Source organism: Bacillus rossius, chromosome 7 (genome assembly GCF_032445375.1).
Source record: "Bacillus rossius redtenbacheri isolate Brsri chromosome 7, Brsri_v3, whole genome shotgun sequence".
In the NCBI taxonomy this organism is placed as follows: domain Eukaryota; kingdom Metazoa; phylum Arthropoda; class Insecta; order Phasmatodea; family Bacillidae; genus Bacillus; species Bacillus rossius.
In genome coordinates, this window is record NC_086335.1 from 49,630,420 (window position 1) to 49,647,167 (window position 16,748).

The window sequence follows — 16,748 nt, forward strand, 5'->3', positions numbered from 1 at the left end:
CTGCTGAACTACCTGCAGAAATTTCGACTCCTCGGTTTAGGTTGAAGGCTCGTGAGCGTACAAGCAAGAAAACCGATGTGCAGCAACCGATTGCTATGACGTCTGAACAGGAAAATAAACCTAAGACTGTGTTCGGCGCATTACAAGTGAACGATAATGGCTTCTACTTGGCGCAGTCTGCATTTCGTGGAACATTGAAGGACTACTATTATTTAAATACGTTAGGTGAGTCGAAAGACATCTGTAATTTTCTTGATGATATCAGAGAGGACATAATCAATCAGCTTACTGATGATGTAGCAACAAACGGACCTTTGAAATATAACTTGTGGTGGACTGTATATATGGAAAGCCATATCCGTTCGATGACAAAGTGAAGAAGTGTGCATTCAAGACATCGGCTGCAGTAATTTACAGTTCTAACGATGTGAAGAAAACTGTTAAAAACGGTATCCAGAAACTCTGTCAAGAAGAGGTGGACTATGTCTGTAAAGGTTCTGGCGGGACTCTGTCTAGTATAAACCGATTGGAGCTAAGAATTAGTCATTTCACACCGCTGCGGAACTAAATGATTATAAGATTGCTGGCTTTCGCAAATGATCCTGTAGTAGAATAGAAATTATGTAATAAATATTATGTTTGTAAAAGAACTTGTGGTGTTTAATTCCTCGAACCTGTTACTATTATGTTAAATTGATGTTATATTTAATTTTTTTTGCATCGTCCTAGATCGTACCAAGGACCTTAGTCGACCTAATCGATTAGTATATAGATTACAAATTTATTTAATGAATTTTGGAATTTTTCCCGATTTTCTAACATAAAAATTACGGATTTTCAAGATGGCGGCCAAATGACAAGATGTCGGGTGTCACAGCAATAATAAATGATTACTGCACTCTAGCGGATAAGAATTAAACTAACATGGCGTCAGCGCACTCTCGCCGACGATACACTGATGATGGCTTCCAGCAGACGAGGACAAGATGACGGACATGACGTCATACTACCTGACGATATATATATGCTTTGAAAAAAAAGTGGAGGGAGTCAGTATGCCTGCAGCCACCGCGGGGGAAGGATCGGTCGCCATTTTTTAATTTTTTTGCCTTTGTCGGGTTTGAACCGAGGACTCCGAACTCCGTGTCGAAAAAGTAATTTTTTTATTAATAATTTATTAAAATTTTATTATTTAAATTTTTTTATAATTTTTAAAAAAATTTCATTAAAATCGGATAATAAATTTAAAGATGGCGGCCGTAACGGAAATTGCAACGGTGACGTCATCATTCAAAATGGCGGATAACACAATGCCGGAATTTTCGAGAAAACGAAATGACGTCATCCAAGATGGTGGATCCAAGATGGCCGTCGGGGTCAAGGTCAAAGGTCAAGGTCACATCCTGATAGAGGCTTAACTGAGGCTTGAGTTAAGGATGCTTAAGCCTCTATCAGGACATTTCTAGCCGCTGGGATTTTTAAGGACTAAAACGGGAAATTTTCCCTCGAAACGGGAATTTTTCCCTCGAAAACGGGAATTTTTTTCTTAAAACGGGAAATTTTGAGTCATTTTGAGTCATTTTTGAGGATTTTTGAGGAATTTTTGCCGTCGTGACGTCACAAATCCAAGATGGTGGAGCCGGCTCTCGGCTCCACCGCCTGAGGCCTGATCTCGGAAATACTATTATATACTACTGCGTGCCCTAGATATAATTATGCACTAAGAAATTTATGTTTCTGATGCACCTAAGCAAAGGTTAGCGTTAATTTAAACAGTATATTTGTTGATTTCACTGGCCAAAGAGAGACGTTTTCACTGGAACCTCACATTAAGTAGCCCCCACAACTAACTACTCCTTCATTTTATATATATTCATTTTATATATATATATTAGAGCGTAGGTATGGCATAGGGGGGAGATATCACGTGGTAACCCGTAAGGCCCCGGCCTGGCGTTTCCCCTAACAGCTCGCGACGCCGTGGGCGGACGAGTCGAGGAGGAGCTTGTACACAGGGCGTCAACAGCTGGAGCTGACGAATATGCGCATGCGTCACCGAGGCTGCAGACACGCAGGAATAAGCGATTTGAACTAGTGCAATTATATTCACCTATATCATTTAATTTAATTTTTATTTTAATTGTTTTACAAAACATTGAAAGACAAAACAAAACGTATGGATAGGCCATGTAATTTTTTTTTGTGAAATAATCTGATCGCTTTAACTGAGGTAGGCCTGCGCTAGCGATTGTTCCCTAAAACGATTTCAAGAAACTGTACATGGATGTTTCATGCTAAAAAAAAAAATAATAATCTGAAAACTTGCGTTTTAGCCAAGTTTCATTCTCCTAAAAATAAAGTTTAATAAGAGTTTCTTAAAGGAACCCACTGTATGTGTGCCCGGACACTTGAAACAATCACATCGAGGCCCGACAGATGCTGCGTTCCTTTTACGTAGCTCCGATGGACCGTCTTCGCGTCTATTCTGGGCGTGCGTGTCTCTTCCTCGAGTTCACAGCGAGTAGATGGCGGTATCTCGGACCATGAACGACGGCACGTCCTTGGTTGTTGGTCGCCTCGTCAAACACCCCCTTCCCCCCCCCCTCTCCACAAACCGGCAACTGTAGGAGCGCTCGGCGGATCGCGGCGAGGAAGTCGTACGTCAGTCGTCGAAGGGCGGCGCATCCTTCCTCTCCCCCCCCCCCCCTTCCCAAGCCCTCTTGGCGAACATCCCCTGGCCCAAGACCGCCGCCGCCGTCACAGACGCGCTAATTCCGAACGCGATCAACAAAACAAAAATAAAAATAAGCACGCGTTCTTTTTTTTTATCACTACACTCGGCTTCCTGGTGACGACGATAACAACGCCATTCCTTGTTTAAATTAAGGGTCAGCGATCAGGGCCGTAGCCAGGGGGGGGGGGGGGGTTAGGGGCTCAACCCCCCCCCCCTAGAACCAAATCTTTAATTAATTTCTTATTCATCACTCAAACAAATTTCATATTAAAATTAATAAAATATTTACCATTACAATATTTAAATTTAAGTACCGAAAACTGCTAAAATAGCACTATTTTACACCTTAAAATCAAAATTTTCCCGGGGGAAGACCCCCGGTCCCCCATCTTTAATACGGGGGGGGGGGGGGAAGCATGCCTCTTAACACCCCCCCATACACAAATCCTGGCTACGCCACTGGCAGCGATACATACCCTACAATACTATACTTGTTACATCGCCTTGGTCTATTAAGGCCCATATTCCTGCCTGGGTCTATTGGGCCCGCATTCGATAGGGTCACTTGGAGATAATATATATTTTTTTTAATTCTTTGCTTTTATTTAATACTTTGTTTTTGCACATAACGATAAACCAACTATATATCCTGGTGTAAATATACAAATTTCTATTTTGAAAATACCAAAATTCGCACAAATCCAAGATACGAGAAAATTTTGACACACATTTAACAATATAATATTAGTATTTTACTTCTATATTAAAAACTATCATTTATAATTCTTGTAATAGCGCAAAATAGTTCTCTACAAAGTCGGACATTGCAAGCAATGAAATATCATCGTGTGCCTACATTACTCACACTATTTAATAGCGAGATTTGTTTTTTGCCATAATTAAAAATAAGTATTAAATTTTGCATGAGAGTACAGGATAATTAATTACAATGTTCGAATGGAGAATACATAAATTCACAACGAAATTGCATTACAATTGTAACCTACGAGACCTAGGGGTGATTTGTGAGCACCGAGTAGTGTTATAGATACAATACACCACATTATAAGTAGAGACCTGAAAAATTCGCGGATTCAATTCGTGAAATGCTACAATTCAAATAATTATACCTTAGTGCTGTTTATGTCCTTGGTTCACTGTTAATCTGGAGTAATGAGATCCAATTAGAGACCCTCACTCATGGGAGTGTCGAATCACAGGCTGCCCAGTCGAGACGACTCACAAGTCAACAGCCAATGAATAGTTTGCATTTGCCCGAGTGTGTAGAGGATAGTGGAGTCTATCCTGGAGGTCATTGAACCCGGGAATTTTTCCGGGCTCTAATTATAAGGGACCAGAAAAATTCGCGTCATAATTTCGAGGCCCTAAAATGTGCACCATTATACGTTTTGATTTAAATCATTATTTTGAACATATGCAATTGCTATTTTGCACTGTGTGTCAAAAAGAAACCCGAAAAAAGATGTAAACACAAACACACAGGAACAAGAAATAATGATTTTCAAAAACGTATCCGCCACTGACAATGACATCAGGGCATAAAAACACGATAGACTTCCCATGGCGTTGGAAAATAACGAGAAGTTTGCAAGTCTTCACCCGCCAGGGGGTCGGGGCAACGGAAGAGCTCTCCACTAGGCGGGTGAAAAACTCTGAGGATTCGCAGGCAAGAGTTTTTAGTATGCGTAATGGCTCTAACGGACATTATTTTGGAATTTTAATACAATACGTATATTTCTTGGATGTCTGGCTCGAAGGTACCTAATTTGTAGTCTTGAGTCTTGTCACTTGTCTAAAATTTGACAGTTCTCAAAAGAGTACCTGCAGTAGAAACCAGTTTACATAATTTCAAAGAGTAAAGTTTGTATAATTTTTAAGGAGTTTGAGGAGTACCACGACAAAAATTAAGTTTTAAGAATGTGCATACAGCAACAGAAAACAAATGACGAATGTTACCGAGAAATATATCATCACTGCTATCTGACGGCCAAAATTTCGTAGTGTGCCACACATAACACAGATCTGCCAAACCTGTAGTGAAGTATCCTTGGCGGAGTGATCCGAAGTCCTGTTGGGTTGTTCCTCTCATCATGTATTCCTCTCGATTGCCTTCCGTCGGAACGCTATAGCGTGTCTGCGAAGATAGCATCAGTCTCTCTCTCTCTCTCTCTCTTTATCTTTCTCGGCGCAACGGTTTCTTTACTTTTTTTTCAAGGTGTGCCCACAGCGCCGCAAAACAAAACAAACAAAAAAACACTTCACCCTCTTAAAAGCACATACACCGTAGCTGCATTAACGTACCTACATTGAAGATTCAGGGACTTGACCGAACATGTATCCTAGTTTCCGTCTAGTGTGTGTGTGTGTACTTTTTTTTCTGTAACGGCTATGAAATCTCAGTCTTTATGTTCTCGGCAATATACCTGACAACGCTAGCCTGAAATTTTTAACGTGTAACATCTTAGCCCTCGGCATACGGCATTTGGTGGGAGTAATTTAGTGAATGGAACGGAAGTCGCATAGAACGGAAATGTGTAACCACCGTGCTGCAATCTGTGGCGTTTCAAGTCTTTTTCGCTTTTACCGGAGGCGTTTCATTACATAAATTAAAATTTTGCTCTGGAAAACGAATGATTCGATGGTCGACGTAGTTTCTTCGGCAGCGAATTCTAGCGGCGGATGCGGAAACTACGTGTGATTTGAGTCAAGTAATGTAGTTGAAAACACAATTTTCATATATTTATCAGGCTCGGCATAATTTTAAATAATTTTACGTTAAATTTCGTGTCCAATTTTAGTATTATAAATGTGTTTCCATCATAATAACACATGAATTTGCTGTTTACCGAGATTAGAATTTTTCACATATCTGACGAGTAATAAAAACTCACTCACGTTTTTTTTAATTGCTAACAATTATATTGATTCAGACCTAGGGGTAGGCATCAAGCCGAATTTCTAGTAACGGGGAAGGGTGAAGCCAAGATGAGAGAAAAGAGGGGGGGGGGGGGGCACAGCTGAATTCGCCATACTGAAACCACATGTGTTCTAATTCATAAGAAACCATTGCATGGATTTTACATGGAGATATGAATTTTCAGGAGACAACTGTTAGTGTACCTCGCCATCACCTAATGTCGTGCCCAAAACATTACGGAAATGGTTCTTGACCACGTCTGATGGTGGTTAGTAAGTATGTATTATAATCTCCTTCGTTAAACAGTAACTTCCATGACATGAAGTCTTTTAAAAACCGTTTCCACAACGCTAACACTATACTTCAGCCAATGTTTTGGGCAGACCATGAGCTGAAAAAAAAACGGGTTTACCCGGTTACCATGTAATTATCCAGGCGTGGTCACCCTCTGGGAAATTATGACCGTCAGATTGAGAAGAAACATATGCTCTATCTGGACTATTCGAATATGTTCGACTCGCACGGATTTTCGCTCGGAGCGTCGATGGCTGGCTGGACGGCCGTGGATGACTGACACTCCTGATTGCGTGCCTGCGGTGCGTGGGAGGGGCGTATCGGCGGCACGAATGCCGCGTCTCCAGTGCTGCCGTCGCGTCGGCGCAGATACGACACGTCTTCGTCCGACGGTCGCCGTACGCCACTGACGGCAGAGAACAAGCCAATACCTATCTACAGGGCCATGTATTTCTCGCGAAAATACTTCCAGGCCAGTTGTGTATTAAAAACTTTCTGGCATTGTCTGTGCTTCGTTGTTGGCTGTTTTTTTTTCTTCAGGTACACGTCTACTGTCAGCATACCAATCACAGTAACTCTCTGCAGAAGCAAACGCGTGCTGAATGGTCCAACCAAATACGACTTGGCTTCTCTTGCAGATTGCCGACAATTACAAGGAAGAAACACATGGCGTGGGTAAACCACATTGTAGTCTAACGAGCGGTCAGATTTTTATCGCGAATAATGCTTGCCCCTATTCATTACCTCATTGTCTTGGAACACGTCCTAACGTAGTAGCCTGTGATTCAAGGCTTAGTGTTTCTCACTGACCTAGAATCCTCCAAATGAGTAGCGAGCCAGTAGCAGAACCAAATATTAGAACTTTAGCCGATCGCGAAATGAATCCACGAAATTTTCCATTTTTTACCTATAGTAAAATACCGAAATTTAAATGATCCAATAACATTTAATCTTGACAGAAGATAAAATGTCGCCCAAGCCAATGAATAAGGTACATTTACTTGTTCGAGTACAAGTGTTTGAAGAGTCTGTCCTGGCACCATAATAGAACGCGAATTTGTCAGGTTCAGCGTTATAGCCTACGCATACGTATGTCGTTGGATGACGTAGTTATCTGCGTTCTGATTACGGTACTAGTCACCCCGATAGATGAGCTACTAGAACCTAATCTCATTTTGCGAATGACTAAGGTTGCAGTATACCAGGATGACCCACATATACTTTCACTGATTCATTTCGCGATGTGTTAAAATTCAAATAACTTTACCTTATTTCTGCTTATTCTATGGGCTCACAACTAATCTGGATGATTCTGGGCCAATGAGAAAAAAAATCAACAAAGCTGTATCGAATCATAGGCTACCACGTTAGGATGTCTTACAAGACAGTAGCCAATAGGAGGGTAACATTTTCCCAGGGACGTAGGGAACTGCTGAGTTCATCTTAAGGGTAATTCAACCCTCGAATTTTTACTGCCCCTACATAAATACCTAGGGACATTCATATTTCGCGAAAAGATTCCAAGACTTGCCGAAAGAAGAAACATTCTAGCATCGTCTATGTTTAGTCATTAGGCGAGTTTCTTTCAGGTACATGTCGATTGTTACAACACCAAACACAGTAATTCAGTGCGGAAACAAAAGCGTCCTGGGTGGCTTCGTCAAATAAGGAAACGATTTCTCTCACAGACGGCCGCCAATCACAAGGAAGAAATAGCTGGTATGGGTTGTTGCAGTCTAATAGTGGTTCAGTCCTTTTTTTCTCGCGAAAAAATGCCTGCCACTACATATACGTACAGAAGGCAATTTATCGTGAGTCATCTTCACTGCTTTGTTGAACTGATACACATCACATGGTGTCCAATGGAGAGCTTATCGATGTTAAACATATCGAAGTTTGCACGTATGTATACACCACCTATTGGAATGCTATTGGCGAGCTGAATGCCAAAAAAGTAGCATTTATAAGGTGTAACAAGCCCAATAAAACACCCGGTTCGCTACACTGGTGGGAACAAATAAATTACAATATGGAGAACAAAACTGCTAAGGTCACCGGTGACAAACTCAAAAAAAAAAATTACTTTACATCATACATTAAAATTCCCTTGAAGTAATTATTGCTTACCACAATAATTTTCAAGAATATCTTAGAATGGTCCAGATTAAATTTATTTCAAATAGGTTGGCATCATTGGTCAACACCTCGAATTATGTTGTCCTCTTTTGGTGAAGAGTATACCATGGAGGTGTTAGTCTGTGGAGTGAGTGGGTGTCTGTTATGAAATTGACGTCACTCCTGTTGGCAATTGTTTATCAAACGAAACCGTAGCTGTGTGAAGGATAATGCTGGACTTTTTTTTTTGTTTGGTAGGAACTCGCTAGGGAAGAATCGTAAAAATGCATCATGAAGAGAGTATTGCTAAACAAAAATTTCAACAACACACGAGCAGGGGCAAGTAATTTTTTTCGCGAATAAACCGAACGCCAGTTAAAACGTGACATTGGGTATGACGCACCATCTGTTTCTTCTTTGTAATAATTGGCGGCCGTCTGCAAGAGAAGCCATTGCCTTATTTGACCGGGCCGTTCAGGACGCGGTTTGCTTCCACGCTGAATAAACTGTGATGATCTGACAGTAGACAATGTACCTGGACTAAACTCGACCAATCACGAACCACAGACGATGCTACAGTGTTTTAACTCTCAGCTGGTCTCGAAATCTAAACATCAGCACGGAATCAGCGTTGAACTTATTGTAACAAAAAGTATATATTGCTATCATGATGAGGAAAATGGTTTCTATTTGACTTCAATTATAAACATGGCACCTACACACTCCCTAACCGTTCAAGGTGAATTGTTTGATTGTTACGTTTATATAGTTTTGGATTTGAGGGTTCCCTAGATACGCGAGTATTGTTTGTGCGTGTCAACCGTCTGGTAACTGCTGTCGAAGAGGAGAGGATTAGGAAGCACGCAGGGTCGTCTTTCAGGGAAGACAGAGAGGTGGGATGTAGGGGGGTGATGGAGGGGCTCGCATCATTCACTTGTTGCTTTATGCTGCGGAGAACGGGGCTGCGTGTGTCTGTGCGCGTGTGGCGGCAGATGTATTCTCGGGCGGCGCCGCGGCAACCTCCCCCCCTCCTAATGGCGGTACGCGCCGCCGCGCGCCGCATGCCAAGTGGCGCTTCCCTGCGGCTCCACGCGCTACCAGCTCTCTCGTCCCCCCTACCCCTCCCCTTCCCTTCCCTTAAGACTAGGTCTCACACGCCGTGTGTGTGTGTGTAACATCTCAGCTCTCTCGGCATACGGCATTTCGGTTGGAGTAATTTCGTGAACGGAACGGAAATCTATAACCACTGTGCTGCCATCTGTGGTGGATGACACGAACAAAATGTTCACAAGGCCTTAATTGTTTAGTGAATTTGAACAAGATGGGCAGTTTTTTTTTTTTAATAAAATGCATTGCCTTTCGATTATATCGCAGCCGTTTTATTATAATATATAGTCTAACTTTTCGCTCTGCAAATCGAATGCTTCGATAGTGGACGCAGCTGCTCCGGCAACGAATTCTAGCGGCGGGTGCAGAAACTACGTGTGATTCGCGCCAAGAAATGTAGTTGAAAACACCATTTGCGTATATTTATCACTCCCGGCATTTTTTAAAAGAATTCTACGTTAAATTTCGGGTCCGAGTTTCGTATTATAAGTGTATTTGCTTACTGAGAACACATGAATTCGCTCTTCACATAGGTTTAGTGTTACTAATCACTGGCGAGTACTGAACGACTCGCTTATATTTTTATTTTTATTTTTTTAATTTTTTTCATAATTACTTTTATTTGAGAGCTACTTCTGAAATTTTAACTCGATACCTTCCTCGAATTTGTTTTTCTGCCACCTATGCAAGGGAGGAATCGAGTAATAATTTTAAAAATAGCCTTTAAATAAAATAAATTATGAAAAAATGAAGAAAAAAAATCCAACATGGTGTGTGAGACCGAGCTATGAGTGGGAGAGAAAGAAACAGAGTTGTTTCAACAGTTTTAAAGCTAATTCGATTGTTCACGTTTAACATGAAAATTGGCCGTCGTGAAGACAGAGATCACACATTTTCAAAGACAAGGACTATAAAATAGGCTATATTGACGTAATTATTCACAAAATAAATTAAATAGTAAATCCAAATGACTTCACAGAATAAATTATTTTAAAGCTGCCAAACACTATTAACTTCAGGCATTACACTAAATCATAGTTATTCTATGCTTTAGAAAAGCTAAATTTTTGAAAATTAAACTATAAAAATTTGTTTTGGCCTATAAACTTTTAAAACCAAGATGGCATTTTGCGGTTACTTGTTCTCCCACAAGATTCTGTATCACACGCCATGCCAGATATTTATTTTTTATTTTTAAATTCCTTTATTTTAGAGCTATTGCATTTGCGGCTTTGTTAATTTTTTCACCAGTTGTTTACTAACTGTTATCTAATAGGTACCTAGTTGTAAAAATTCACGTAAGTTATTGTCAATTAAAGACACTTGTGTGACTATTCACTGCTAGTTTGAAAGTTTGTGACGAAATATAAAATTCAAGATAACTATCCCGATAAAATTTCAAGAACAGCCCTTATATAACAGGGATATCAAGACAAATTAAATAACCTACAATGCTTATGATTATGAGACCTAATATCCAAGAGCGATGAGACACAATCATCTATTACGTTTCATGGCTTGACAAGGAAAATAATTTAAGAGTCGTGTATTTTTAAAAGTCAGTGTTCGTAACTAAAGAAAAAGAAACACAAGACGGGGAATGTTAAATAACCACGTTTTCAAATTCGAAAATATAAATTACACCAGACGCAAAAACGTGACGAAAACATGCTGAAATTTCAACTTCTTGCGTTTCCGCCTTCTGTATTTCAAGTGTTCCGAAAACTTTTAAAGATGCCGACGTTGTGTGTGAAGACGTTATGCTTCTTTAAATAATACGCATCGCGTTTTCACTTTTTGAACTATCGCACAGTGAAAGCTTTATAGTTAAATTTTTAAGAATAACATACATTTTCGTGAAAAAGACTAGTAATAAAAAAAAGACCGATGAACATTATTTTTATTCACGTTATAAGTTTGGTATCGTTTCGCGTCTTGTGTCTGGTATAAACTTACGTAGTTTTCTTACGTTTGTTCTTTGTTGCGTGGTGCGTCCTGAGCTCGTGGCGTTTCTACCGAAGTTTACAAACTCAGGCTAGTTTAAGGCCTCCGTCTACCTGGGGACAAACATGGTGTGCAGAGCTACAGAAGAAACCACGCTATTTGAAAACTGCTCAAAGATATCCGAGTGGTGTCTGCTTAAGGAAAGCATTTAATGATGCTACGAGGGTTTCCATATTTCGTTTTTAAACTGTATTTTAAGATGAGTGCAAATTCTTAAAACGCATGTATTCAGAATAAACACCAGGTACAGACGATTGGAAGCACCAAAAGGACTTGCAGTACACCTTTATCTTAATTTCTCCGCCATCTAATTTTTTTTGGAGGAAGGGGGGGGGGTTACCTCTCAACTCTCGTAGTTACCACGTGCACGACGAGAAGACATCGCGCCAGTTAGAGCCTTGCGCTCAGAGGCTACAACGCACTAGAAACATCAGCGAGCGTCACACTTATCGTCCTGCCTCACCAACACAGATGCACCCCTGACTGGGCGGGCACCTTAACAGGAAATACAGTCGCAAGTAAAAAAAAAAAAAAAGGATGATTTATTGAACGAGATAAAGCGTGGGTTTGGCATCTTGCACTGTCCTTGCTTGCATCTTAACAGCACATAATGGGCGCGTGGTAATGCTTTCAAGGTCAAGATGAGCAGGAAGTTGGAAATGCATCGGTGATGCGCGGCTGCTCTGCCCGGTTTCACACTGAGAAAGATGAAGCCGGTCGCCTCGCAGAGAATCTTACACAGAGAATCAACTTTTTTTTTGTTTAGCGTTCAAGTGGACTATCCCGGAATTTCAGTTTACTTTACTTAGAATTAAAAGAATAAAGCTAAGTAAATGCTAAGACGTTTTCTGTTACACCAAACGAATCAAGAAAATACTTAAAAGTAAATTAACTGTAACAAATACCAAAAACATAAGCGATAGGTTTAAAAAAAAATACTGCAATCCAAAAAAAATAATGGTAACATTCCTAGACATTAAATGAAAGTTATCAACATATACATCGGAAAAAGGTATTTTTTATGATTTCATATTAACTCTTCTACATTTTATCTAGGTTAAAATTAAATGCTTAGAAGGGCAATAAGTAGTGGGTACGTGCAATCTTTGCCAATTTTAGTATTTCAAGGCAAAACAATTTTTTTTACTTATGATGAAGTTTAACCCATATTATTTTCTGATAGAATACTGCTAAAATTTTGTTTAGCAATGCTCATCTCAGGATGAAATTTTTATTATTCTTCTCAGCGAGTTTATTTTCAAAGTATTAAACAAACTTTTAACACTAGCCTTTATACGGCTACGGTTTATTCTGCTAAACCGATTTCTAGCCAGAGCAGCAACTTCAACCAAGTGCTATACAGCTGTGTAGTAGTTGCTTCAACTTTATAACATACACCTAATCCACACACTGATTCCTCCATGATAAATTTACAATACGAGGGCATGAACAGATATATATATATATATATATATATATATATATATATATATATATACACACACACCGTAAAGAAAGTTCCTGTGCAAACATTGCAATCGCACTTGAGAAATCCGTACTTCAAAAATCCACAATCCGTGACTGTTTGTTCGACTCGGTACAAATGTCCAAGACAAACGTTACTTCTTTGTCTTCGCGAAGAAAAGGCCGGTTAGAGTTCCTTTAATAAACATTGCAGACATAGCCAATAAATCTTTTGTGGCGCTCGCTGTTTGTTCGTACAGCAAGAGAGTAGTATTAATCTGCGGACACTGGCCACAGTAAATTGAAAAACGCGGAACTCAATGGCCTCATCGCCTGCGGTCAAACCGAAAGAACTGTAATACAAACAGAAAAGGTTCTGTTTCTTCTTTATTATTATTTCTGAGACCTGAAGCATTCCAGTTGTTATTCGGTATAACAAGCTAGACATCAACACACCTAACCTGCCCCGAGGACTCATACTAGAACTAGGGGGGGAGGGGGAGGGGTGTCTCTCCCATCGTGATTACAGGCTTCAGAAGTTGGGCCCGTAGGAATCAGTCATCAGGAATCATGGGGGTGAAATAATGCCTTAGAAAAATTAAAAAAAAAAGAACGTTAGAGGAATGCAGGAACGTATCCTGCGTACTTCTTTCCATGACCGGGAGTGATAGAGAATTCGGGAGGAGAGATTATCGTTGAGATTTAATGTTTACTCTACTAGGTAACGAAGTCACAATTTTTCTTCGACAAGCGAAAAATAACAGAGTATTAATACTGATAACTATTTTTTAGCGAACAGATTTCGAGAGTTAAATGTGTAACATCTTTTGTGTTTCGTGATCGCCGAGTTTCTTTCCAGGCACGTGTCTACTATCGACACACGGATCACGGCAACTATGTGGTGTAGCAAAAGCGTCCTTTTGTGGCACGGCCAAATAAGGCACTTGTTTCTCTTGCAGACTGTCACCAATCACAAAGAAATCGATGGCGCGGGCATACCTTATTGCAGTAGAATAACGAGCGTTTAGATTACCCCCCCCCCCCCCCCCCGGGCCCGTAAAATGCCTGCCCATATTAGAAAGATCAGTGGCGTCCTTAGACTTTGCGGGGTCCTGTTTTATTTATTTATGCGGGGCTCTCATATTTTTGAGATAGGCCTTACCGCGGTGGCCGAAGGGGGAGGGATATGAAAAAATCATCCATAGAGAAATAAAAAAAAAATTAAAACAACATTTCTTTAAGCCAATCTGGAACTTAATTTCGACGATGGTTTTCTAATTGATCTTAAGAAATTTTGATATATAATATTCCTGAGAGGTTTTACTCCGGTTGATTTTGTGAGTTCCAACGATCAAAATCCGGCAAAATCGCGTCATTACGACCAAAACAAATTTTAAAAGATTTCTCAAATGAAATCACGAAAGCTCAATTGAAACCTTAAGGATATTGACCAGCACTTGAAATTACAGGCCACTCACATTTTAATTATTCCTTTTTCCTTTAAAGTCCATAATTATTTTTACAGAAAACTGGGCAAAAAAAGGAAAATGAATATGAAAAGGGACGGCGCCGGATCCGCCCCCGAGAAAGGTTTATCGTTACGGGAACGATTTTTATCGATAGCCTGAAATAAACAAACAAAAGAGTATTACACTAGGCAGTTCTTGGGGGTGAAACTGCCCTTCTCATGTTCGGGATCCGTTCCTGTGCGGTGGAAAAACAGGAGAGAAAATTGGCGATGATCGATACTTAGACTAAAATAATGAGGATGGAGCCCTGGGTCACCAATCCAGGTAAGTGAGAAATTTCATCTACTACCACAGTGCAACAGGAATGACGGGATCGTAAGTACGATGGTGCTTCTAGCACGGTGTCGCCTCTGAACTGGCGCGCAGACTTCTCGTCGTGCATTAGGCAACCATGTAACCGTAACATTATATAGCGGGGAGATAAAGGTAAAGAAAGGTTTGATTCAAGTTCATCGAGGCTTTCAGGAACCTGTACCGGTTATTTCTTGCCTAAATATTATCCCGAAAACAAACGTTCTGAAATTGTCAATCTTCTAAACACACAGTTATAAAACAAAATATGTAAACATATCTACTAATCTGACCTCAGCGTGTCAATGTTTTCCGCAAATAGACAACACTCGAATACCTTGAGCAATTTTGAAATCGCGTGGTTTCTTTATGAAGTTCTGCACACCGTATGTGTGCCCAGGTAGGCGAAGGGCCTAAGAACTCTACTAAGGTACGTACGTCGAAAGTAATGTGAGTGCGTTTTTTAACCGTTAGGGTGATATGTATCCTTTTCCACGTATTCTTCTATAGTTATTTCCAGCTAATCTGAACACACGCGAATTCTTGCAAAGTGATTATATATTATATATAGGTACCTAATGCCGGTCCACGTGTTCTCATTGTGATACTGTTTGAAGCAGGTATAATACAGGCTATGTTTAAGTATATTATATTTTGTGCAGTTTTTGGCAGGAATTATTGATAGAAGTATTTTCCAAAGGTTCAGATTAGCTGGTAAGCACTAAAGTTTATTAAAGGTCACGTGATGAGAGCAGAAGGAACAATCCCGGCTCCAAGAGGGGGGCGTGGGGGGAGGGGGTATAACCCCTATCGAACCCGCATTGTATTATTTTATTTTTACGGGTATATTGTTTACTTAAATACTTAAATTCATGTGTTAAACTTCTATTTTATTAAAATTTGTATGAAATAAATTTTGTAAATATTCAAAGACCAACCTTTGACATGCATCCTTTCTTTGTCATTACTATTATTAGACAGCTTTCTTATTAATTTATCACATTTCTCTTGCATATAATGTTTCGTCACAAATTTTCCTACAATATATTTGCTGAATATTATTTAATAGCAGCAAAAGGTCTTGCGCTAAAGTGTCCATAATCACGATAACGAAAATATGTTGAGAAAATTACCCAACATCATGCAAGAGAGATATCGAAATCAATTTACAGGGAATTAATTCCCTATAAAACAGAAACATCTCGGCGTATGAGGTTTTACCAATGCTGCTGCTGTTTTTTTAATAGGTAGTCGTTATTGCATTTTTTTTATCGTGGGGGAGGTAGGGATTTTGAAACATTTACCCTTTCAAACAACATTTTAACCCAACTTGGAACTTAGGTTTCGGCGATGGTTTTCGCTAATTTATTTCAAGAAATTTAATATTCTTTCCTGATAAATTATCCTCGGGTCAGTTTTACAAATGCTTACTATCAAATTCTCAGGTCGCGTGATTACACGCGGCAATAATGAAAGTTTTTTTCTAATGTTAAATCATGAATTTTGATTGGAATTGACAAGTGCTTTTAATTTGCATGGTAATAAAAACGTTAGTTCTTCCTTTTCCCAACAATGCTTATATTTTTAACAGATCACTAGATAAACAAGTAAAACCAAAATGGGAAAGCACAGACGCGCGGGTTTGGATGGGGGGGATGGGGGTTAACCCACGGGCGGGAAGGACGCCGTTCGCTCACCAGCTCTCCCCTCGCTCGCGGTGCTCGGCGACGCTGAAGCCGAACATGGAGCCGGCGGCACCGCGGTGCCTCACGCAGTTCTCCGTGTCCACGTTGAAGGCCCCCGCGGCCGTCAGCAGGAGCAGCGGCCACGCCAGCGCCGTCATGGTCCGGGCCGCGACGACGACTCTCCGAGAAGGTCGAGGTACCACAGCGAGAGAGAGAGAGAGAAAGAAGAAGGGGGAGAAGCTCAACAATACGCCTGAAGGGTTCTGGTAGCGTCACTCAGGATCTCCTCGCGTCCCCGCTTGCCATGACAGCGCCAGCCACGCACCTCGCGCCGCGACGTACTTGGAGCAACTGGCGACAGTCAAGCTACCAGAGTAGCTCCGCCATGTGCGGCGCGCGGTGCGGCGGCGTCCGCCCCCACCCCGTTCCCCCTCCCTCCCTCCCCGACACATTTTTTTTTACGCCATCCTCCTTCCTCTTTTCCCCCCTCCGCGAGCGGTACCCTCTCGCGCGTCGTAAACACGTGCGCGCGCATGTCCGCGCCTCCCCTCCGCGCAGGCGCCTTCCCCTCTCCCATTCCCCCATTT

At 40.8% G+C, this 16,748-nt stretch overlaps 1 protein-coding gene across 2 annotated transcripts in view; it reads right to left on the reverse strand.

The window, feature by feature from the left end:
• The window catches only part of LOC134533987 (integrin alpha-PS2), a 285,777-nt gene extending 269,226 nt beyond the window's left edge, over positions 1-16,551 (reverse strand). The window contains exon 1 of one of the 2 annotated variants that reach the window (XM_063371853.1): positions 16,174-16,551. In XM_063371853.1, coding sequence (XP_063227923.1) covers positions 16,174-16,319 — 146 coding nt within the window. In that variant the 5' untranslated portion in view covers positions 16,320-16,551. The remainder of the gene's footprint in view (positions 1-16,173) is intronic. The other variant, XM_063371854.1, reaches the window with a different exon arrangement.
• Positions 16,552-16,748: the final 197 nt, after the last annotated feature.